Raw genomic sequence first — 26,189 nt, forward strand, 5'->3', positions numbered from 1 at the left:
TGTGATGCGGTAGGTCCGAGTAATTTCTTACCCTGGAAACAGAGCTCTTAGTGGCTTCATGCACCACTAAGCAACATGGGAATGAGCGGGGCCCTGCCTCCAACACTGCATACAGTTCTCTTTACACATCCATGGCTGAACCGTTTGTAATCACCACAAGTTATGAGTTTAGAAACTCACAGTTGATGCAGATGATTTTGATCATAGTGAGGGTGAAGAAGGGCAGTGGGGCCATGTCCACCTTGACGAGCACTGCCGTCAACAGGAAAACCACCAGGATGACCCCCAGGCTGCCAGTGATCCGAAGCTTCTGAGGAATCCTGAAAACAGAGAGAAATGAAATTTAAAACTACTTCAGTCATGTCCGCTTCTACACTACCAGCCTGAGCCTACAGCCGAGAACATTAACCATACCCAATGTGGACACTTTGACTCAAATTTCAGTTAAACAAATATCCAACCGCTTATATTCATTACATAATAGAGAAGTGTTCAAAAAAAGGAAAGGGGCGGCGGTAGAATAACAGGATATATTTTTTAAATCTAACAGTAGAAAGAAGGGAGGGGGACAAGGGAAGGTGGATTATGATTCATTGTTAAACAGAAGTAAAAACAAACATTTTGCAATTAAGGTGGTAAGAGCGTCATTTCTCTTCTGAGGAAGTTGAGGCCCGTCTGTATGTTGTGATTCAGAATGAGTGGCCTCTTCGTTCATCGACTAAAGGAAACAAGTTGTGTGACTTTTGAAAGAAAAAAAAAGAGAACAGACAAAAAAAGGTCAGCAGGAATAAAGTAAGTACAGTGAGGAAGCAGGGGATAGCAAGAGAAAGAGGAGGAGGAGAGATGCCAGGGGAGATGGGGGGAAGTAGAGAAGATAAAATAGCATTCCTGGGTGTGTTTGTGCAGGGAAGAGTCAGCCGTGGTCGGGGTCCACCCCAGATTTCTCTCTATCCGACTCTAATTAAAGCAAACATACTGGTGGCGTGCAGACATACATTCACATAACAGGATCATATTACCTATAGTGGCATGTGGTGAGCAGAAGGGTCGGCAGAAAGAGAGGAAAAAGTAAAAGGTGTCGCCTCAAAAGAGTTCATCCTTTCAATTTACTATTTTCAGTTATCAAATTACATATTTTGCCCTTGAGGCTTTTACTCGGTGCTTCCTGTAGGTGGAGAAATGTACGTTCTAGACACAAGACTGCATGTTACATAAACCTAAAGGGTCAGGTTGTTTTGGTGTGAGCGTGTCAGTGTGGAGCAGGGTGGATACCTCTGGTGCAGGAAGGAGTTGAGGCAGGTGAAAATAAGCAGAGGCACCATGGCGCAGAGTGTCATCACGTTGTTAAACTTAGACTCCAGCACATTGCGAGTATCTCCACCCTCCATGGTCTCATTTTGTGCCTGAGCAGGCTCAGTGGGATCAGCATCCTTCAGCCTGCTCGTGAAGTACTAAAGAGAAAGGATGGAGGAATGCACATTTATTACAATGGTTAGTGGTTCTTGAAACTCAACTGTAACAATAAACAACAATCAAATCAAAATGGAGTCACAAGTTTGTGTCTTATTATATCATTTGAGGAGTGCCGTATAGTTTCACAACCTTTATTTTCTGTAATTTTTTCTATCTATCAATAGTAGTTTCCCGAAGCCCAATGCTGAGAGGTGTTTCTTCTTTTACTTTGGCCCATTTCAACTGAGTGAATGTTAACCAATGCCGAAGTAGAAGGTTGCTTAGATGGAAAATGTTAAGTGATTAAATGATGCACGAATTAATTTACATTACAGAACCCAAAAGTGGCTGAATTTACTCAATTTTGTCTACAAATGCTAATGTGATGCACTTCATGTTAGTCTGCCTGAGAAGCTTTTGCATTTATAGAGTGTGGCCACAGAGTCTGTTTATACCCGTTACTAACATGGCTCTTGGGTGATCTGATCATAAGTGGACGGCACTAAATACAAGTGTAAACGACCACCAAGTGGCATTGTGATCTGAGTGGTTGACCAAAAAGAAGAAATGTCATTAGTCGGCAAGATTTCATTGGTCGCAGGAAATCCAAAGTGTGGGATCATTTTGAGAAGGTGAAGAACGAACCCAAGGTGATATGTAAACTCATCTTCATTGGTCGACTACAAACATGACGTATCATCTGAAACATGGAAGTAGCTACATGCCCATTAGCCCACAACGTCATTAACAGGCAGCTCGCTCAGTGTGTGACGTGCACTTGTAGATAAAATATAGGCCTATATTAATGAAGGTTCATTAGTACGGTTTTGTATTTCTCTGTAATGTAGCACAGTGTTAACAATGTTACTGATACTATTCTTTCTCACACCTTCAACTCAAACCACCAAAATATATCATTTAATCATCACATTAATATCATAAACATCCTGGCGACTAGTCGACTAATGGCCCTAAATGATGACTATTGGTCAACTGGGATCTAGATCGAGATATGAGCCCTCAAACAACTTGCAGAGGTGGTCTAGGACGCATATGACCACATATCTTTTGTGGCGTAAACGCTAATGCGTCCCCAACAAGGACTACATCATCAGCACAGGACACTAGTTGTTTTGGTGAAAGCGACCTAATGCTCTATAACGTGCCCCTTTTACAATGAGTTGGACCAAGTGTTGTGTGACAGTCCATCATTTTGCCCCATGGAATAAGACGTGTTGAATTCAGCGATATCTCCTGCTGTAGTGACACAACTGCTAATGTAACTGTGCACAGGGCACACTGACCTTCAAGCATAAGTGGCATATGCAGTAATGAAATCTGAACACAAGTGGTCAGCTGGAGACGCATGATAGACACAGGTGTGAACAGCGATTTGCCTTGCCTGTCCACTTGTGTTCGAATCACAGAAACACATGTTAATACCAGGTGTAAACAGGTTTATAGCACAGCCACATGTCTGGTCATGTCTTTAAAGCACATCATTATCACAGTGACATTCCAACTTTGTCAGAACATATAAACACTATAAGCTATCTGAGCTCCAACAAAAACATGCCCTAAGGGTGGGTCCAGATCAACTCTTAAGAACAATGGAAGTAAAATTCCACATTTTAAGAAGTTAACCCCTGAAAGCTCAAAAATAATGGCTGGGGATTAGAGAGGCTCTACCACTGCCATGGTAATCCATTCAGCTGAACTCAGGTCAGCCATCCTGAGTGAAACCAGGTGGTTGTAGAGGAAAAGGTAAACAAACAATCTTTGTTTTCTCCACGTTAGGTGACCCTTCCTCCAAATGGAGCCCAACCCTTTAATTAACTAATGACGGACCACACGACCACCAACAAGGCTCTTCCTCTCACGTGCATCTGTCTGCTGATATCAGGATGAACTGCATTTGGCTGCAAATATTCTCACATTCAGAAGATCATAATTGTCTTCAAATGTAGCTCTACTCACCATTGTTGCCGTCATGAAGAAATTCCACGGTAAGAGGGTTCCCAAGCCCAGGATGAAGAAAATGATCCATACTAATTTGTATCTGGGAAAGAGACAAAGGGACGTTCACATGATAGAAGTCAACAAACAGTTTATTCACTGGGTCTCATCCAAATCTCAGTTTGGCACATACTGTAACTAAAACAGAAACTGAAAGCAGTTTATTGACTCTAAAAGGCCTCTATGAGAGTTGAATAAAGTCACAGTTTCCCTCCTTTTAGAAGAGTTTCTCTTACTTGTCCTGAGGTGCGTTGATGGCCGTCATGTTTCTTGTTAGGCAGTTAGAGGCACGTGCTCAGTCAGGGTTCGATCAGGGTGGCACCACGTCTGAAATACACAGATAACAAATATGTTTCCAACGTGGTAAACTTTTAGAGTGTGGCAGGCACCTACGTTTTTATCATCAGCAGCCATATGTGTCTTCTTTCCATATTTAGATATTCTAATGAGCTCGACAGCGTCTGGACCAACATAACGATTAAATAATGGGCTGCATAATGTCATTCGAACAGTGAATAATACAATTAGAGTTAAGACTGTCAGGTTTAGTGTAAAGTCAGCTCTAAATCCTTTGGCAGTGTGCCAGCTCCAGTGATAAAAAACCTCAAACTTTGTGACAGATGCAACTCAGCCTCCTAATTTTTGTGCTGATGTCTAAGAAAAACCAGCCACAAGAGCAATGAGTGGTTAAATGCTCAGGCAAACATTATTCAAAGAAAACTTGCCACTCTACAGTAAAGTTGCATAACAGTTGTGAAACTCACAGGACAACCTTCACATGGGTCAGAAACACATGCTTCTCCTCGCACAGCATTCCTCACAAATGTGCAACAAATTACAAAGTAAATGCGAAAACCCTGACAATTTTCTGCCCCCATTAACCTTTAAAAGAAAACCTTTTACAAACTTACTTACAGCAAAGTTTAATCAGGAACAAAAGACTCCTCTTTCCTCTGGTAAGATGCAAAGCAAAGGCCGAACAAGCTCTGCATGCTTCATTTTATACAATAGGGGTTTAGTGGGTTGACACCCCGCTGTCTGCTGCCCATTGGACCTCCCTCTCTTTGCATCTCAGTGTCCATCCCTCCCTGTTCCTTCTACCTCAAACTCCCATTTGTCCTCCACCCTTCCTACATACTTTCACATTTACATTCCAAGCATGCATGGCGCCCCTTGGCATATAGACATCAACTCCTATATTTCATTTATATTTCATCATTTGAAGTAAATAGTGGAATATTCCTGTGAGAATTGAGCAATCGTGAAAGTCTGAAGTGCTCAGAAAAGGAGCAAATGTAACAGCTAAGAATAAATGATTGTTTTTTTTAATGATGTTGTTCCACAATGTCATTGAGTCTTTTGCCTTTACGTTCCCATCTGTTCCACTCTCCTATTTTTTAATCTATCACGCTCACATCCTCTTAATTTCTCCCTCCATTTCTTCTACTGCCTACTAATTTCTCACTTCATTTCATCCGCTGTTCCTCTGCTGTGCCTCGACCATTATTATCTTCACATGATCTGTTGCTCCCCCGGCTTTTATTGTGCAAGTCATATTTTCTTGTCCTACTTTCTCCCATCACTTCTCTTTCAGTTTTATTCTGCACACATCCCCACCCTTAACATATCAATCACCCTCACTCCCCTCTGTGCTAGCAACTTATCCCGGGACCTGATGGAAGACATGTGCTCAGATAGCTCTGTGACACCTTCTCCAAACAGAATCGTTTTTTTTAAGGCATTTCCTCCTTCAAGAACACAGAACAAATCTGGCATCAAATCAAGCTAAACAACACAAGGCAAAGTTTAGGTGTTCTCAGTAAATACTTAAATCATGAGCACTTACACTCAACAGCTCGCAACAAAATGCACTGATGGGTTGGCCACCCATTGTCATAGGATGATGAAAGTTGTAGAAAGGCCAGAGTTTTTGACCGCAAGTATTGCTTTGGATAAATGCTTTTATGACAGGGTTTCTGTTTCATTTAATCTCATGCATGGGGACGTACACAGGTGACGCGACACACACTATATCTATGATCAACAGGTGGTGATAATGCACCAGCAAGTGCAGCAATGTGTCGACAAAGATAATAGAAAAAGAAGACTGCTCACAACTAAACACGGATGTAAACAATGCAGGTTGCAAATTTCTAACAAAAATCAGATTTGCAAGTGTTTTATGAGGAAGGAAATGCATTGGTCACATCTGTGAGCCCTCAAGGATACACACACACACACAATGTGGTGGTGAGTAAGACTTAATATAACTTGTTTGTTGACAGGAAAACTCCACTGGGGGGCCTTTAAATAAGCTACAATTAGACAGACAATTGAGCAATATCTATCTGCAACAGAAAACCTGACCCAGCTCTACCAGTGCACTCTTGCATCTTGTTGCTGACAGGCATGACATGATGAATCCCATGTGTAGCAGGTCATGAGACCGCTGTCAGTAAGGACAGAGACGGCTCTATATGAAGGAGGGTCTCTCTCTCTCACACACACACACACACACACACACACACTATAGCCCATTCAGTGGTATGCATCCAAACTATACTGATCGAGCAGAGTCCAACACTGAGAGGGAATAATCTATGAGAAAAGTCTGTATGGCAAGTCAGATGGGACAAATTCAAACCTTACAGCCTGCATTTGTTGAACAAGTCCACATGTGCTTGCTTACATGGAAATTTACCATGAGACCAGGCATACACTGTGTGAATACAAACTAGTGTCCGAACAATAAATTGGCAACTCTATCTGCTGATATTAGCCTGTCATTGATATACGGATATATTTCGGCCAACAGGCAACAAGAGGTTCAAACTCAAAAATGATCAAGATATGTTTAAGGTCATTTACATGTGCTGTCCTTAAAAAATAAATAAATAAATAATCGGTAAATCACCTGTCTTAATTTCTTAGGTCAATATTGTATGGTTTGGGAGTTGGGCCTATGGAGGACAGCATCATCCACTGAGCTCGACACTGTAATTTAAAAGAAAGACAAAGCGGTTTCTTTTTTAGCGACCAAGTTTGTCGTCACCATCACAAAGATTTACCCTCGTCACTGATCTATATCCTCTCATATCTGCTGGGCAGACTGTTGTTATTTTACATTTTTTACTCCACTGGCAATGTTATAAATATCACAAGTTCAAGCGTGTGGATAAAAAGTGGCAAAACAGTGTTCAGAGTAAGTTATTAATAACTCTCTCTCAAACACATACACACCTTGAAGAGTGCCAGCAGTGTGTCCTGAGTTCTGACAGTTGTGCTACTACAATGCGTAAAGTTAGCGGTTCGTGAGTTGAGTTGGATTCATGTGGTTGGTTAACACATTTTTGCGTTGTTCCTCCCCAACAACAATATCATCATCCAACTTGATGTTTCACTGCAGAAACTGCTGTGCCAATTCAGTAGACACAGCCAAACCTTAATTGGACTCAAAATAAAAAAATTAAAGCATCCCAACAATTCCAAATTAATTCATTTCTTTCAATGCATTCATTTTAATTCTAGGCAATACTTTGAGTCTAAACGCCAACGTAGGTGTCAGTATCGAACTTGTCCTGTGTGGCCTCTCCGATGGACTTTTGCCTTCACAATGTCTCGACCAGTTTGAACAGCTGTTTGAGAAACAACGGTCAAACTCTATCATGGCCAGTGAAATTACAAACACCAGTACAAGTCACATTTTAAAACATACTGGCTCAGCCATGTCCCAGATTCCTGTAAAGTATGCCTCTCTCAACCTAACATGTCATCAAACCGAGCCAGCTGGCATGAGTTGCCTGCTTTTGAAAAGTTGCCCACCACACACACACAGAGTCACACAGGCACTTTGCAGTCTGTAGAGTGGTACAAAACTCCAGTTTGGCACCGGTGTGACACTTTAACTAGCCGGCCTCTCAGCGACATCCAACTCCAACAATCAGCACTCCAATGGAAAAAAGATTTAACAGGAGTGGCAGTAATTTATTGTTTCCTCCTCTAATGTCATGGTAAAGAATATAGATCCAATCTCGCCAAAGAGGGGCCAGTTTGGACTAGTCCGCTTGCCATGGTCACAATTGTGTGCAAAATTTTAATTATGCAACTTGTAAACGTGGTCACATGATGTTATGATTTGCTAAATTTATATTCCCTGCTCAGGGCTTCTTCGTAGATGCTCTGATTTCCACAAGCATCTGCTGTTGGTCAGATGATTTTTGAACTCTAATCCACCCGTGTGTTAGGTAAAACCTCTGCACAAAGCTCCAAGTCTTTTTTTTAAGTAAAGTGTGTGCATTTTATTATTAATAATAGGTTGGCTGTTCATTCTGTGATGATAAAAATTTAACCTCTGTTTCCTTTTTTTTTCTTTTCAAGGCACAAACTATATCCAGAATATAAGGAGGAGAAGGAATCTGTGCTCCTCTGTTTAAAACAGGACCAATGCTATTGCCACCAAGAAATAAATTAGCTGTGTTTCCCATATTCAGGCTTATTAGGGCAGCTTTTGACATCTAATTATTTCAAAGCTCAACAGACGTGGATGGATTTTGCTTTGTAGTGTTGGTGTCAGATGTTGGATCTCTCCATAAGCATGGGAATCTACACACTCATCACACTCACTGTGGATCTCATCCACATTACTCCCAGTGGAGCTCACTGCGCCACTGGAAATTAAGTAAAAGAAGCGGCTGAAAACACCTCTTGTATCACTGATAACATCCATCTGTAGCTCTCCCCAGGCCACCAGTCGAGATATCAGTGACAGGAATTGGAGTGCAAAAGGAAGTGGACATAACACAGTGGGAGAAAACCACAGAAAAAAATCATTAAAGCTGAATGTTTTAAATGTGACCTATATCTGACACACAGAGGTAAATCTTAATAGAAAAGGACAGGAGTGCATTTTTTTTTTGTCTCACCAGCATACCTCTCTAACAGGGTCGGCTTTATTCCCAGGCTGACACGCAGAATAGTTTGATGCTGGTCATATGATGAGGCAAAGGAAGAATAACCCTTTGCTCAAGGTCATTTCCCAGCATTCATGGATGGGAACACTCTTATTAGTCATAATGCTTCCTCTGCCATGTATTAAACTTGAATGCCATTCTTAGGAAGGCTTGCCATGGGTTATTGTATTAAGTATCAGTGAATCTCGTCAAGAGTTACAAAAATGTTCAAATCTTCATAATGTACACCTCTGAATGAAGCTTAAACTATCACCAAAGCCAGGCCTCCTCAACCTTAAGATCTGCTGGTTTCCATTTAAGCAATCTAATTAAAGATTATGTCACACATTGGATCCAAGTTGAATGCGGTTAACTTCATTTAACGAGATAGTAGCAGAAAAAAAACAGAAAACTAAGCAGACAAAAAACTAAACTGAATGTTATGCAAGTATTGGTCTCAAATTCTGATGACTATCCCTTTAACATGTCTGTTGTGTGCAGCAGAAACAGGACAAACTGGGTAACGTCGCATCACAATATTCTGCACTCATCACACCAAAACTTCAACACCATGCACTGCACACCCTTCAGAGGCCGTTTACACGTTGCCGGCTATTTTCATAAACGGACATTTCACCGTCTCCGTTTTCAAAAAGATCTTCGTTTACACTTACCCACGTATATATACACAAGAGCATGCCAAACCTGTAGGTGGCAGTGTAACAAGAAGCTCAAGCCTTCCATGTATCCATTGTCACCATAGCAACATAGGTCGCACTTTTGACACAGGCGCAAGTTCCGGCGCATACTGTGATGTCGACTGCCTATAACTCCGTTTATCTCCATTTATCTCAGTTTACATGCAAACGCGCAACCGGAGTTTTCCAAAATCTCCACTCTGGACGGAGTTTTTAGAAAGACTTGTTTTCAGGGGAGAAATCTCTGTTTGTGTGTAAACAAAGGGCACAAACGAAGGAAGATGTCTCTGTTTATCAAAATCACTGTGTACATGTAAACGGCCTCTCAGTGTTTACATGCCACATGGGCCTGCTCTCTCACAATCAGGAGTCTCAAAATTAACAAAGGCAAGATACAACGCTACAGTGTAAACAACAACAAACAAGAGAATCATTATTCCCATCCACTGGAAGCAATCAGTCTTTAGGGTACTGGGTTTCAGTGGCAACAGGTTACTGGGGACACAGTTCAGAATTAACCTGACTTTACTCTGGCTTCCTATGCACAACTCGTAAAACTGTTCACTGATGATTTACATGCCGTTCAGTGACAAACCAGGCTTCCAATTTCCCATCTGACCAACCCACACAGCCACACGTACATAAAATGCAGCTTGTTTATAGCCTGAGAACACAGAAGAATAGGCTGCATTACAGTTATGCTGCACTACATTGATTTTTACAGCTTTGATTCCCATTTCACACTGCGTTTCCTCCTCGGTTCTCTCAAGGACAGCAGCAGCGACTCTGTCCTCCATCTGTCTGAGAGCAGATTAAAAATATCAGAGCCACTCAGAGTCAAACAGCAGACAGACAATACCTCATCTTAAAAAGAAAAGATGCAAGCTTCTCCAAAACATTACATCACTCAGAGAACCCTTTGAGAGAGATTAATGAGGGGCAGGATTAAAAATATCAAACTGTCTGCCTCTCTGCTGAGGTGTTCGCGCTGTAGAGGCCTGGGGAGTCGTTACCAATTCATATTTCAGCATCTGATTCACCCGTTTAATGTCACAGCACCCAGAAGTACTTTACTGTCAAATTCCCAAATTATCTTACAACAAAGTCCGTACTATAGTCTGCATTGTAATTGATATTGTATGTTGAATTAACTCCAACAATCACTTATCTACATCACATTTTGTGGTCGCCTTTAAAATGTAAGTATGCCATGGATGGTCGATTTGACTTGTGATAGCATTTGCAGCCAGTCACCCTGGCAGCAAATGCAAAGCTGCCTAAACATCTAACAACTTCCCACCCTTTCAGCTGCTGGCTTTTTACGAGCAGCCAAATGAAATCCTGTTGACTAAGAGAATAAGTAAAACTCAACAGATTAAACAACTTGTGTCTGAACCAAAGCGCACATCAGGGATCATAGGCTGTGAAAAGAAGGACTGCGACAGGTGGCAAAACACATCATCATTTTGACATGGACATAGAGGCGTTTGGGTATTCAGAGTCACACCAAACAGACACAGCAGGCCTAGGTGACACTGTGGGATCCCACAGAGACTGGTAAAATTAACTCAAACAAACCTCTTACAACACTGACTGGATCTTTATTTTCTGCAAAGCTAGGGGTCAGAAACTCAGTCAACACACAATATTTAGCTTGGCACATGTTGCTGTTCTCAAATCAGGTCTCTACCAGGGCGTTCATCACCAAGACATAACACTGCATTGATATTTCACCAGTTTCAAATCCCTCATGTGAATGCTCTTGTTTCAAATAATTAAAACATAAAAGCTTTTCTGATGAATTAAATTACATCCAATCAGAGAATGTAAAATGAATAATTATCTTCTTGACTGTCAACAGGGAGTATCGCAGCACTAACACAGCTGCAAACATTTTTGAGGAAGAACAAACATCTAAATAACAGGGTGCAGCTTCGTCCCAAACAGCACCCTTTCTTACTCCTTTATTCCTATCATGAATAAAGGGTTCCCACACTTTCTTAAACATCATATTCAGGTGCTTTTGCAGGACTTTCAAGGCCTAGGTCTCTCAAATTCAAGGACCCACACAGCATAGTTTGAAATACAGATCAAGGTTAATTACTGTTATGACACTGAGGATTTCTATAATGAGAAGGAAAGGCTTTACAGAAGGAAGAGAGGCTTAAAAGTGTCAAGAATAACACTTTCAAGGCCTTGATTTATTCCCTCAAATTAACAAACTTACAAGAATTTCAAGGACCTGTGGGAGCCCTGAATGTAAAGAAAAATGCACCCACAGTTTGTGCTTTCTTCTTGTTACTCAATACAAACAAGTTATGTATATTATATGAATCACATCTGTGATTTGCACCAAAGCGACTTCCATCCAGACACAAGACGGTGCGGGGGACTGAACCACCATGATTGTTATCCTTTGTATAATCAGGATAACACAGAAAAAGGCAGGAAACAATGGCTCAGGGATGGGAAAAGAGACTTTCGTGACACACTAATGAGAGGTGCAAAAAGTAAATCCTGGGGGGAAAATAAAATCTCATCCGTGCCAAAAGAGCGGAGGGAGCATTAGAGGTCTCCAAATTCATTGTCTTCACACAGATCCGCCCCTTCACACCCCAAATCATTTCCCGCCACTCACAGAGGGGGCACGAACAAAGCCCAACTCCAGCTGCCTGTCTTTTCATTTGGTTCAAGTGGTCTAGATAAATAGCTGACTGATGAACTGGCAAAAGCAACTCCACTTATCACCATGACTACGCTACAGTCAGCGTTGATGGGTTTAAATGAGTAAGACTGGAGGGACCCAGGGTCTCTAGTTTCTCTTTGATGAGTCAGTTTCACCTAATCTTATCTTCACAGGAAGAGCTGCCATCAGCCAGAAGTTATAAATGTTTTACTCTGCCAGCACAGACACTACTGAGCAGCATTTTGCTTTGTCATTCAACTCACAATACACAGATGGAAAAGCGTAACACCCACTCCTGTAAAGCACACGCTCATGTGCACCCAGTGGTGCCGGTGGGTCGATGCTGCTGTCCCATCTGCTGGAAAACAAAGCCATCATTCTGGTGTGCTCTTCTTCTTGCTTCAGGGTCAGCGCAGTCACAAATAGCACAGACACGTGTGTCATGGAGCCAAGCCAGGAAACACTCGCTCACAGTCGGAGAGATCCCTCGTCATTAAGAGGTGTAGTAAACCTGTAATAAGTTTTAGAGAATACTACAAAACAATCCTCTGAGATCAGGTAGCCTAATAAAAACATACAACCAAGTGTCATCATGTAACTGAAGTCACCACTGAGCCTCAGAGACACATTAAAAGAATCATCATGGTGACTTGTATTAGTGCCCTACATACAGAGCTGATATAGATTCATCTTGTTTTATGTACCCACCCTGAAGGCGTATGTTAGAGCCTGCTGTCAAAACAACAATCAGCTTACGTGAGCATAAAGCTTACACTGGGCTCTTTGCTAAACGTTTCCTTACTGTCAGATCCTGTGATGCAGCATCTCCCCACGTGCTCCCACTGAAGAGTTCATTAAAAGCTGCCTGCCAGTCACACACGTGCTCTCCCACAGGAAGCAAATGTCACGCACCATGCCACTTATTACCACAGAGTACACTTCTTGGGGACTCTACTCATTTAATTTAGACCAAAAGTCCAACTTTTAGGACTCGATTTGAACCATCTGAATAATTCCCAGTGTCACAACCCAGCTGGCAGAGTTATTTAAAGTTTTTTTAGGGCGGAAATTAAATAAAATGAGGCAAAAATATGAAGATTAAATTGAAGTCATTTCAGAAGCTGTTTGCCTGTGAGAATTCAGTATACAAACAATATTTTTGGTCCGCAAAGCAGCTATCTCGCCCTCAACACAGCTGCTAACTGTGGTGATGCTAATCAATAGCCGGTTAGCTAACCGGCCAAGCTAACGTTAATTAACTCCACCGCTGGACCGGACGGAGCACGCTTGAAGTTGGCGGTAAATTTAATTCCCATCTGCAGTCAACAAAGAAAGCATGCTGGCGCCCAGCATCAAACCACCGGCACCATTTAACTCTCCATTTAAGTCCCTCAGAAACAGTTAAAGACCAAAAACGAGCCACGGGATCGTACAAATTAGCCAAACACACCCGAAAGAGAACAAAATCCAATCTGAAACAAGTAACCGTTACCGTTATTTTATAAGGTAATTCAGCTTTAAACGCCGGTTTTTAACTCAACCCGTCGCCTTTCTTAAGAGAAAACAGTTATAACCGCCTGCTGCTCACTGAGTTAGTGAACACATCTTTAATTAAACACACTGAGACGTCCTACCTTATCATTACAGTCTGTGCAGGCTTGTTGTGTCTGATCCACTGTGTCCTCACAGAGAGGGGAACAGCTCTACACTGGTGGTACCTTCACGTGCTGCTCGTACAACTCATACTCACAACGCATGCATATTCTAAAGGGAAGACTGTTTCTCAACTAAAATGCAGTTTTAATGAGAAACATTTCTTTAGTAACTATCTAGTAACTAATGTTAAATTTATACATAAATGTAGCAACCTTTTTAGGTGATTCAACGCTCCTGAAGTTGAAGTGGTAGGATTTCTGATTGTTCCTGAAGTTGTCAGCATGGTCGTCACCAGAGGAGGCGGGGGAAATTTAATTACTGTGGGGATTTATAGTAAAATGTCATCATCTACATATGACTGTCTGAGTGTGTAGCAGTTTGCCAGTTCCATGTAACTCACTCTGATCCGTGTCAGGTGATGAATAATCTCTTTACTGGCACACCAATAGAAATACCCTCTGATGATGACTGTGACTTTCAGTTAGTTATTATAAGTCAACTGGCAATGGTAGAGAGAGAAACACCAAATGATAATAACTAATATTATATATCATTTGTATATTTCAAATTTGAGCTGTTATGGGGCCATTGGCAAAGGTGGACTGTAATTAAGCACATTTAATCAAGTAACGTACTCAAGTACATATTTGAGGTGCTTTACTTGAGTCCTCTATTCATGCCACACTTACTCCACTACATTTCAGAGGGGCATGTTGCACTTTTTACTTTACGACATTTATCTGACAGCTGCAGTTACTTTACAAATAAAAGTATTTTTGCATAAAAAGATAATATTTGCAAAAATATGATGTTTTGTTTTAAATTTAACTCCCCAACAGTTTACACAGGTACACCTAAAACCAGTAGTCAAAATCAGTTGTCCAGTTGGCAGAAATTTTTTTGGAAACTATTTTGATGAAAATTGAAGTCATTTTCTTATCTATTTTTAATAATTTTATTTTTAAAATTTTTATTTATTTTTTTAATTTACTTTTGTTTTGATTTTTTTGTGTAGACTTTATTGTCATTGCACATGGAGTACAGGGAAATTTGCTGTGCCATGACATTAATAAATACACAACACATACACGTACACAATCATCCTAAATCAATAAATATATATATTTTTTTAATTCATTTGTTTTATTTTTGCTATGTTTTTTTGTTTGTTTTAGATTTTTCCCCAATGGGCACTTTTACTTTAAGAACATTTTCCTGATTATACTTGCTTTTACTTGAGTAACATTTGTAATGCAGTACTTCTGTTTGTTTCTATTAGTATTGTCATAGTCTTCTCAAAGTACTTTTTACTTCAGTAGAGGAATAAGAGTACTTCCCCCACCACTGCCCACTAATTACCACTGAATGCAATTACAGGGTTGAGCGATAGGCCTATGTATTAAACCCTCTATCAAAATATAAGTAATTTCATATCATGATTTTGACATATATCTTGACATACTAAAAATTCTGGAAAATCTATAGAGAAGATATTTGTAGTGTAATATCTAATGGGAAACAACTTTATATCGTCTCATGGTATATATGATATTGCCTAATCCTGTGCAGTCGTAATAATGATCACCGATTACAATGAATACAACCAGTCTCTTATCTGGGTGACACATTTGCTTGCTGCTGAAATCACAAACAGGAAAGAAGGCTGCTGGAATTAATTTGCTGTTCTGAGATGGATTGTGCAGTTGAGAAGTCACTTCCTAAACTAGCAATCCATCTTTGTGAAGCAAGATAGAGGTTCAAAATAACCACAAATACAAATGCTCTTACACAGTCAAACACTCTTCATATGTCTGAATGTATGGAAGGAATAGTGTGCATGGATTGAGCTGCTTTATAACTGTGCTATGAGCTGTGTCATTGCTGCATTATTCATATTTAACCACAGTATTTTTCCACATGCAAAGACAGCACATGTGTCCAGGCTGAAGGTCAATGCTGACACTGTTTAACAACCCAAGGCATTTAGTGAAGTAGAAAACAACACGGATAAGAAAGACAGAGCGTGTCTGAGAGAGCTTGTATTCATGTGACTGTGGTAAAACTGACATGAAAGCTTTAAACTTCCCCCTCACAAATAGCATTTAGAAGAATTGAATTATTTTCCTTTGAATAAGATGAGAACAAACAACTTCCTTCAGAAAAAATGTGGAATAAATTGATGACATTGTGCAACACAATATCGTGCTGTAAGTCTGTCTGAAATGAATAGAAGTAAACACTCTCGTCTTTTGCTTTTTGACTGCAGCTTGTTTTCTCAAGTGTCTGCAAGAAATGACACCCATGTATAATTTCAGCACCTGGGTCTGTCTGAGCCGCCATGCCGAGGCGTTGTTTACGGTCGTTTTTTGCGAGTCTGGACACACTAAGCATTGGTCTCCGCTGTTTGCTCATATAGTCGTGGTAGGTACACAGTCATCCACACCCTGTCTCCCCCCAGTCTAAAAAAAGCCTGCTGTGGTTATGGACAGAAACCATGTGTGAAGGAGTGTTAGTCTGGCTGCTTCCTCACTAACAAGAACCCAACGGGGAGGAACTGAGAAACTACTGTCTTTCTCTCTCTGCTGGTGTGAAGACACAGAACTTCACCTCTATCTTTACTTCATGTAGCTGAGCACGTCTTTCAAATGATTTCACTCGTCCTGCATTCCTCTGGCTTGTGCAGCTACAGGGGGTCAAGTCAGTCAGTAGCATCTCAGTGCAGCAGCTTTGACTGTGTTTTTCCATGAAGAGAAAGACGGAGAGAAAATAAGCAGAAAAAAAACGGGAAGCAGTAAATCACAGACAAGCAAAAAGTGAGAGGATGGTTTCTGCGAGACACCTCCTTCATCAGACAAACACTGAAACATCATGCAGAGCAACGTGATCCCTACTAGTCATATTTTGACGCTTGGGCAGAAACTCCAGCGTCACTGTAATGATGTCAGGAGTAGCCTTTTGTGTTGTATCCAAGTCCCCAGGAACAGCACCAGGCTTTGAAGCCATTTTTACAGTGTCCCAACATGAAATTACAACGTCCGGGTCTGTGACGTGAGGCCATCGGCCCCAAAAATACTTTTTTTCCCATAGACTTCATTGTGAAAGAGAGGTCTGTAAATCAGTTGATACATTTTTTTTGAGCGTCACAACCCCACCAAATTACTTGTTTCACTATCAGGATTTGATTAATTCAGTCAAAGTCTACAATTAAATCATTTCATTCCCATTAGCAGAGCACTAAACGTAAGTTTGCATTTCATCCCCCAACAGTCTCTCTTAGGCTTGCTCTATGGGCCCCACGATTCAGAAGATCTGAGTAATTTCATACCACAGAACTCAAGCTTTTTCAGCTTCATGCACCATTGAGCAATTTATAGTAGTATATATGAATACAGCTCCATCTCCAGCACTGTATCCAGGTCTCTTTATACATCCAGTGTTCTATCTTGATGCAGAATGGAGTTCTCAATGGGTCAAAAACATTACAACCAGCACCGAGCCCGGCCCATCCGAGATCATCTCATAAAATACTGAGCTCAAGCCTGACCAAGCCCAACCTCCCCAAAAAGCACTAGTCAACATCTAACACCCAGGACACGCCGGCTGTGTGGTGGCGCAAGACATGCGTGTCTCCAATGGAAAATGGACCAGCTCTGTGGATCAACAACTCTCCACACTGTATTTCCCCATCAGAGAAGGTCCATGCTCAGACAGCCCGGCACGAAGCCTGGCTGCTCCCTCTCCTTCTCTCCCTGCCCTAAGGGCGAGAAGGAGAGAGCTGCTTACAGAGTGCTCACTTATTTGTTTTTTATCTATCTATTTAAAAAAAAGTTTTTTTTCCTCCACAGCCCAAGCCCTCCTCAACTCAGCCCATCAGTGCACATTTTCAGCAGTTCAACCTGTTGGGCTTTTCAGGACCTGTCACACTCAGGTTGAGATTGAGATCTATAATGCAGAAGGGGTCGGCAGACCTTGACAGAGAAGGGGGTTGGTGGTAAGAAGGGGTTCTCAGTTAGGTTTAGGCAACAAAACTACTTGGTCAGGTTTAGGATTAGCTCGCGGCTGACATTAGACAGGTGATAAATGACTCAAGTGACTAACGGCGCATGTCCACATGGATGTCTTTTGACATGAGGGGTCGCATCGCTCCCAGCATTGAACGCTTGATGGGTGTGCCACTCAGCCCCTGAGCTGTCTTCACCCAGATTTCAGACTGGACCAACATGGTGGCTCGTTTGAAAACCTACTCTTATATATTGTAAAATCAGCTCACTGGATTGTGTTTCTGAAAACATTTGAGGTGAGAAATAAAGCCATGCAGTTGTTGAATCTGTTTTCATTTTAGATTGACACCAGTTAGTTTGAAAGTATTTCAAAGATTTCCAGAGGCAGCGAGTCATACTGGACGGCCCTGATATGCATTATGTAACCTAGACTGAGCTCTATACAAATGAGGAGTAGATGCCTCGTCTCTTGAAACACAAAGCTCTGCCACCAGAATGCATTGCATGGCTGCTCACATAGACAATAAATGGTAAGCTTGGAAATGACGGAAGCTGTGGACACATATCATAATGACTGATGTGACAAGTTTTATACAGGACACAGACAACAGTTTGAGTCAAAGTCCTGTTCATGTTAGACCCATCAACCAACTCTCCCACCCACCCTGAATGGATTTTCGCTCTCTTAATACAACATCCATTGCTGTAAATGTCTAATAATGATGCAGATGGGTTTGGAGTGGGTTGAAAATCTGGTGTGTCTCATACTGACACCAAACTGTGCCCCTCCCTGTCACTATAATGATGTTGCAGGAAAACTGTCCAAGCAGTGCATTTTGACACCCTGGAAATGAGAACAGGCTGTGCAGAAATAGGACATTTGAATGGAAACTTAAGAAAGATGCCCGCAGATGATTTAGAGTGAACTGCCAACAGTGAAGACAGTCTCAACTGTAGCTCAACAGGTGCGTGTGTGTGGTTGAGGCCACTAACTGACTTCTATGAGGCACCTGCGTAACAAACATCTTTGCCAGTAACCAGTGGAGCCATTTTAAGTCAACCTTATAGGAGTCTCATGCAGCCCCACAGCAGCTTGTGCATAAACTGCGGAAACATTCAGTGGCTTCCTTTTTGTCGCATAGTTGTGTGAATTTCCATTGTCAACAGAAAATATTATGTCATGAACTCCTTCACTTCCTGCTGACCCCACACTGTTCCTTCTCGTGCCATTTTTAGAACACACATTTATGAGCAAATAAACATCATACATGTCTAATTCGAGAATATCTTGTGAAGTCTGTGGCATAAGAGGCGAGCTCGGGGAGAGGAGGAGGGCATGACATGAATGGGCTGGAAGTGGCTTTCTGGCCACATACTGAGATTTAAGAGGACAGCGGTGGAAAAAGGAATTCCAGTGGATGGCCTCTTCAACCTCTGAATGGCTCAGGAGACACAGAGGGAGTAAAGTAAATCCCATCTGGGATTAAGAACTTCGAGGCCTGGCTCCGATTTGGGAGGATTAAGGTTTGGGACTGAAGCGGCGAAGCCTGGCAAACAAAGAAAAAACTCCTCGGGGAGGTCTGTGAGAGTGAAATCCCTCCTCATCTCTACCTTCAGATTCCCATCAGAGTGTGAGTGGTCTGCAAGGGTCATGCTCTATGAAATCCCTGTCACGATGGATGACCCACTAACCTGCAGCCACTCAGGCAATGAATTCCTCTTAATCCAGGGGTGCATTTAGTAACAAGAGCTAAGTTTGAGACAGTCCATTATAGGACTCACCTCTTTAGTTGAAGTCAAGCAACTTTAAAAACAGCATTAGACCCAAAATTCTGCACTTGTGGTGGTTTGCAACCATAAATCACCCAAAAACATCAGACTTTTATCAGTTAAACTAACTCTGTTCACCCCTTCAACCTTTCTGTCCTCATTCATCAATAAGTTGGTATGTACTTAATGTTGACATAGGCTTAAATTTTGAGTGCACACTTATCTAAAAAATGAAGCCATGTTGCCAAATACATTTAAGATATAGTAGCCTATAATTCGCAGCTGAAATGTCCTCGCTCCATGAGTTTAAGATGCATTGCTCACAACTTTTTTAGGTTCTTGCTTTGGTGAACGAAGCTTATAAACATCTATTGTCTTTCCCCATCCATCAGTAACATCATTATTCATCTCAACAAGGACAAACAAGAGTGATCATTCATATGATGTAAATGAGAGAAAATGAAACAGGCCTCGGAGCAAAGTAGGAGTTCACGTCAATTATTTTGGCAGTGAGGTCTTAATCTTCCTCCAGTGAATGCTTATAAAATACGGGAATTATGCAAAGTTCAGATTCTGTTGTGAGGAGGAGGATTGTGTGAGCGTACATTCCTCTCATTTCTAAATTCCTGCACTTGTTGTGCTTGAATTTAACGTGTTATTGTGATGACCGGGTCGAATGCTGAGATGTTAAAGGTTAAATCCACATTCACATGGGTGGAGACCCGCTGCAGCCTATAGGCGGTGAAACTCTGAGGGTGTTTAACCTCTGGGCCACACCGCAATCAGTGATATCAAGTGTTTTTCATCATTAATCAAGAAGTCAGGGTCTCTGATTTTTAATTTAACTTCTTTTAATGCGTGCCCTGTTAGCAATTTTGAGACATATTATCAAACAACAAGTCTTCATGCTGAGGTTTACCTTGAACTACCACAACCAACCTGCTGCTCCTATGAAATACCTATTAAACTTAATATTGAAACACCATCTTTCAGCCTGTCACTTCCCCCACACCGTTGTTTGTAAAGAACAATTATGTCACTTCTAATATGCAGTGGTAACCCCATGGGGTGGCTGGGTGGGGGATCTCCCTAAGAGGCTGTGGTGCGCTAATTTTCAAAGCTAAGTGTATCAGTAGTAGTATCTTATGAAACTAGACAACCTAAGGCGGTGGTTCCCAACTGGTGGGTTGTGGGTCCATTCTGAATGGACCACAAGTGACTTGCGAATATGTAAAGTTTGTAAAAAACACACCTTATTTTAAGTATGGTGAATTTCTAGCATTTAGCTTTTATTTTAAAGTGCCACAACCTGCTGTAGAATGAGTGAGACAATCGACAGCTGTTTGTCAGAGACAGCAAACCAACTCAATGATATGGCCAAACCTGAGTATGACGCTGAACGTATTAAACTGTGTGGACCTGTAGCAAATGACTTAGGAAGAATCTGGACCCCGTGACCGGAACAGTCGGGAACCACTGACCTAAGGCATCTATTGATATCAACTATGTCATGCTAGCTTGTTGGGAAGGGGAATAAATAACACTCTAAATTTAGGCTACATTTTAGCAAGGGAAAAAATGGTATGGCCATTTTCACTTGTACTCAGTTATTGTTGGAGTCATATGTTTGAGTCATATGTAGAGCATACATCCAAACAATTCAGCCAATTAGCAACCAGTAGCAGCCAAACTATAGGGGTAGTCACTACAGATGTGGTTCTTGGTTTTGGTACGCCACCCACAGATTTTCATTGGCCCAATCTTGCCACCCAGAAAACCCCCTGGCGCCTCTGCAGATATGGACTTAGTTTGGTTAATATGTTGGTGGATCCTTTAATGATGTAAGTGAGATTAAGGATAACACTTTACTTAATTCTTTCTTTCTGCTTGTGTACTGGTTTGGTTTGTGGTGCATCCTTGACTACCACTGATATAATGTTGGAACTGCTTTGTTGGCTCCTGTGTTAAAACATCTTCAAGTTGAAATTCAGGCTTTTGTTACACACTTAAATGGTGAATTAAAAGCTGTTTACACAGAGGAGAGCAGGTCTGATACACTGATTAAATTTTGTTTTTTAGAGTGCTCTAAAACAGCACTGAGCCTTTGTTGCATATTGTTGTGGTTAACCAAAAAGTGGCTGCATACACAGTTTTAAGGATCATTTTCAGTTGTTATTCAGTTAATGGACAGTTCTTTAAGCCACTGTAATCTCACCTTGTGGCCCTTGTGGCACTGCTCTTGTGTGCAGGATTTTCTGTTCAAAAACTCAAGTGATATTTCACAAAACATCTACATCTGGGACAGTTGGATGTGCGAACATCTTGTGGCCTTTAAAATTGTTTCCACAGTTTTTGAAATGCACTGTAAAGCACTTTTTTAATTAAAAAAAAGTCATAAAGTGCATTGCAGTTTTACAGATACTCTGCTGCACAATGTTTTCACATGCATGGTTATTACTGGGAATACTGGACTGTGTGATGCCAACCGATACTATAGTCAAACTAGTCAAACTTCCCTCTTCTCATTTTAAAAGTTATTATAGTTCATGTTTTTGCTGAAAGCGTCAGTTTTGTAAGTGCCTTTAAAGTACCTTTGTCCTTTCCCTCAAAAGAAAAGTGGAAGCAGTCTTAACTTGAGAATAACTTGGTATAAAGTAATTCCATAATCGTGCGGTCATTTCCAGCAGGTACACGTGTGGCGTTCAGGGGTTTCACGTGTTTATTCCTCTGCCGTACACACAATGTGTGCCCTACAAATTTGCCATAGGCCTATAGCTAGAGTGTGTGAGTGTGTGAACATATATGTGTGTAGATGCAATCAGATATGTTTTCTTTGTGCATGTACAGTATGTTCCCCACATGTATAAGGTCACCTGTTGAATCTGTTCAGGAAATCTGAATTCCCCGCTGACATTCTCAGCTGCTGACATACTTATGCTCCTGTGTGTGTTTTGCAGTCAGCTCATGACCATCTATAGATCTACTCTTCTTCTCAGCGATGTCTCCCTGTTTGACTCTTTGCAAAGATCATCCTTATCAGTCCTCATCCTGGCCCATCGTTTTATCTTATCAGGGGCTGTCAGCCATCCTGTTGGTCTGTCCTGACATGGTAAATAATCAAACAGAGGTAATTGAGGGCAAGGTCTCCTTATGTTTTTAAGATTTTGGAGCGCTGCCATTACCATTTTTTTCTATGGTGTGGTTATCCTGTTTGCCCGTTATCCACTACTCAATTGTTCTCTCTCTCTTGTTGCGTGAGACGGCACCAGCTGTATTTTCCAGTCTTAGTAATACCAACCCATTAGTCCTGCACTTTTCTTTTGTTTGCTAGTCTCTCTGGACCCTGGGGGCCATCTGTTAAAGCCATCAGATCCTCAAAGACAAACTCAAGGTTATTATTGTTGAGGACAATGTATACAGAAAATGCGTGATATCTACAATTCTCTGGAGGTGACCTTAATTATCACCAGATGACTATCAGTAATTTTTATAGGGATTATTCTTCGATGCTCCAATGAAAACTGTTGTGTATTCTGTGGATTACCTAGAGTGAGGGGGAAACTGTTAATGCAAAAACCTGCTGAATTTCTATTGTGATTTCACGACAACAATGTAAGCACCACAATGGAAACAGAGCGAAGACGGAAGACAAATTTTTTGTCTTTTGGATGAACCAACCTGTTAAAGAGTAACTTAAGTTTGTGCTTCTCCACAATGTACCAACACAGCCTGCAGTACACTTCTGCATCACTGCAGCAAGAAGAAGAACAAAAAGAAGAAGAAATTAAACTGCTGGAGGTCAGCAAAAGCAAGATTTTCAGCTGCTCTTCAGCTGTAAACAGCCATTGACACCAGAGCATGTGAGCGGTACAATGGGAAGAATTTCCTCTCCTTTCTCACAGAGCTGTTAGTTCCCTCTGCTCCTCTGGTCAAAGCAGAGACGTGAGGTAGGTACAATGGGCCCCAGTGCATGCTATTCTGAGGAGCCCTAAAGTGGGACTTATACTTCTGTGTGGAATCGACGCCGTACCTGCTGCGTAGGCTCTGTGTCGACGTAGAGCCTATGCCGTAGCCTGACATGCACTTCCCCAGAAAGACTGAGACCTCCTGTCTATGTTTGTAAGCGGACACCATTTCCCTCAGTGGAAACAAAGCTTTTATTTGCTTCACTTTCACAGATAAGAAACAATAAATTGTGAAGACAATAAAGCCTCCACTAAAATAGCATAATAAGTCTTGTGTGTGATTTATCCTGGCTTCATAAAAGTAGAGAGAATCTCCGCTATTCCCTAGGCTAATTTATACAATGTAAAATGCCATCGGCTTGTGCTAATAATGTTAGCATGTTGTATTTGTTTGGAAAATGTGTTTAGTATAAGACAGTTGTTTTGATGGTGAATCTTGTGAGCTGTAATAGAGCCGAATTTTGTGCCGTTACCTTTGTTAAATGCTGCTGTTGTCCCTGGTTTGATATGAGTAGAGGTTAAATCAGCTAGCCATTTGTTAACTGCTCTCAAATTGATCCCAATGATATTGTTCACCACTGCTGTCATTATAGCTGTGGTGTGGACTCCGCCATCCACTTGAGTCAGAAAGAATTTTAAAGTAATATCTATGGTTATGGTCATAATCATCGTTCTTGGTGTGGACGGCCCTTTACTCTTCCTATTGCTGTTTAAAGAAGCTCGAGTAGGCTCCCTTAATTCACTTAAGTAAAATTCATTCTTTAATTAATAGGCATTGGATTATTTCCCCTTGCTTTAATAAAATCTAATAATCTAACGAAAACTTTAAAGCCACAGATGTTTTCACTCATTCTGATTGAGCCTTGCAAGAAATGACATTAGGAGACCAAAGTCCATGTACTAATCAAAGTAGTAGAGGTGTACGGTGTCCTTCTCTGACAGGTGCAACAACACTAAAGGAGAGTGAAGGATACGTCAGTCAATCACAGTGTGTACACACCGTCCTGAGTGGAGGGCTAATCAGCCAACATATATGAAAACACCTGCGAGTGTGTGTGTGTGTGTGTGCAGGACTTTACATACATTTAAGTGCCCTCATTACAACAAATCCTGTATCTAAAGGTCCATGTGTGTGTTTTTTAATATGCTGAGATAGAGTAATTTCAGAAGCTGTCACCACATCCCTTCACTGCACGTAGACTGCTGTGACACAGATATGATGCATCTGCCACATGCGTGACCCGACAACTGACAGGACACAAGACCAAACACACAGATCAGTAGAGGGTTCAGTTCCAGACCCAATAGTTCAGCCTGTATTACCATATTACTATAAAAGATATTTTACTATTACATATTTTTAAATTCTTGTATACAAAGAGTTCACATGTATATTTAAAGTCATGTATCTGCAATTCAGACATAGTTTTATTTTCACAAAGCTGTTTTTAGTTGCGTGCTGTGTCCTCACGTGGCTCGGGGGGTCGTGCACGTAAAGACACACGTGCACAAGTGTGAGGGTGGTGTCATACATAGTACAGCAGATTGCATTTATATTGATATATTAACATATATCAAGGGTTGTGCAGTGAGCAGCTGGAGTCTAAGAATAAAGAAAGCAGCGAGCTTATTTAACAATGCATGTGAGCATTTTTATAAAAGGCTTTTTATAAACTAGTTAGTGAATTCAACACGTTTGTAATGCCTTAAGGTTACACAACATGCACTTAGGATTATAGTGAGACACATTTTCTTACCAGTAAAAACTCCACAGAGTGTCTTTAAAGACCTGGCTTCTTGTAAACGACTAGTGACTCAATTTATCCCTAATTCAGTCAGTGTGCTTCAGTGCAGTGCAGTGCTTCAGTCAGCAGAGATAATTACAAGTTACCAGAGACTAAAGTACTGTAAGTCTTTAAGTTTCATATTTGTCTGACAATCCAAAAACCAGAAAATGAATGATGTATGTTTGAGTTAATTTTCTGTCTTTTTGTTTTTTTGTGTCTCTTTCTGGTTGATATGCGTTAATATGTGTGGCATTTTGCATCTGATGACCAGGGCAGACCCTGATCCTTTGGCCCCTCTGGGCCCTGGGTTGAGTAATCCATCCATGTTGTGTCCAGAGCCAAACTATCTTGTATATACCCACATAGCTATCCCTGCTGAGACAAATGTAAAACAGGTGAGGCCTCCCTTATCCACATGTTGTGTTTGTGTTCTACTCTGGAAAAATACTGGAGGGATATTTTCCAAACACTATCCCTCATCCTCTCATCCTAAATGTTGACTTGGACCTCTGGCCCTGACCTTTGGCACCACTGGAGAGGAAGACGCGCACCTGGACGCTGCACACTGTCCTTTGCCTCTCCTTGGGCCAGACGTGCAGTGTTACTAAAGGCCCTGACACACTAAGCCGAGTCACTGCCATTGGTAAGTGTCTGCTGCCCTCATCAGATCAGTGTGTCCCACATCGTTGGCCTTTGTCGGTGCTAGTTGGTCTTTTTTCCACCAATTCATCATATTGAATTGGCGTTGGCACATAGGAGCCCGTCAGTGAATGAAATCACTCTGATTGGCAGTTCAGCTCAGCGTATGAGAAGAGAAACGGAAGTGAGGAAAGTAAACAAAAAGCTAAAGTCAAGAAGGAGTGAGGTCGAAACAAACTTATGAGGTAAGACTGTTTCTTTTAGCCATTGACCTCTTTATCAGAAATGACTGTGATGGTTTGGGTTACTGTTCACTGGCACACAGTAAATTTGCTCAGTTCTTTCAACACTGGATTGTGTTGTTAATATGCTAACTGGCTAACTAGCATCAAGACGGTTTTCTGGTTTCCCTTTTTAGATAATGATTATGTACTATCACCATCTGCTCATGTGGAGGCATATGTCCTCTCATGCAGGCCCAGAGCATACATGCTTGTCGGCCATTGGTTTGGTGTGCACATGTGCAACTTTTAGGCAGAGACACGTTGACAAGAGGTGGTTTGGTGTGTC

General features: G+C 41.3%; 1 protein-coding gene across 3 annotated transcripts in view; it reads right to left on the reverse strand.

The window, feature by feature from the left end:
• The window catches only part of LOC117248443 (equilibrative nucleoside transporter 1-like), a 48,610-nt gene that overhangs the window by 12,861 nt on the left and 9,560 nt on the right, over positions 1-26,189 (reverse strand). The window contains exons 1-5 of one of the 3 annotated variants that reach the window (XM_033613529.2): positions 13,436-13,535; positions 3,705-3,795; positions 3,430-3,511; positions 1,273-1,451; positions 181-320 (exon numbers count right to left, since the gene is read on the reverse strand). In XM_033613529.2, coding sequence (XP_033469420.1) covers positions 181-320; positions 1,273-1,451; positions 3,430-3,511; positions 3,705-3,733 — 430 coding nt within the window. In that variant the 5' untranslated portion in view covers positions 3,734-3,795; positions 13,436-13,535. Of the gene's footprint in view, positions 1-180; positions 321-1,272; positions 1,452-3,429; positions 3,512-3,704; positions 3,796-4,383; positions 4,523-13,435; positions 13,536-26,189 lie in introns of those variants that run through there. The other 2 variants (XM_033613530.2, XM_033613531.2) reach the window with 2 other exon arrangements.

The sequence above is a fragment of the Epinephelus lanceolatus genome, chromosome 17 (assembly GCF_041903045.1).
Source record: "Epinephelus lanceolatus isolate andai-2023 chromosome 17, ASM4190304v1, whole genome shotgun sequence".
NCBI lineage: Eukaryota > Metazoa > Chordata > Actinopteri > Perciformes > Serranidae > Epinephelus > Epinephelus lanceolatus.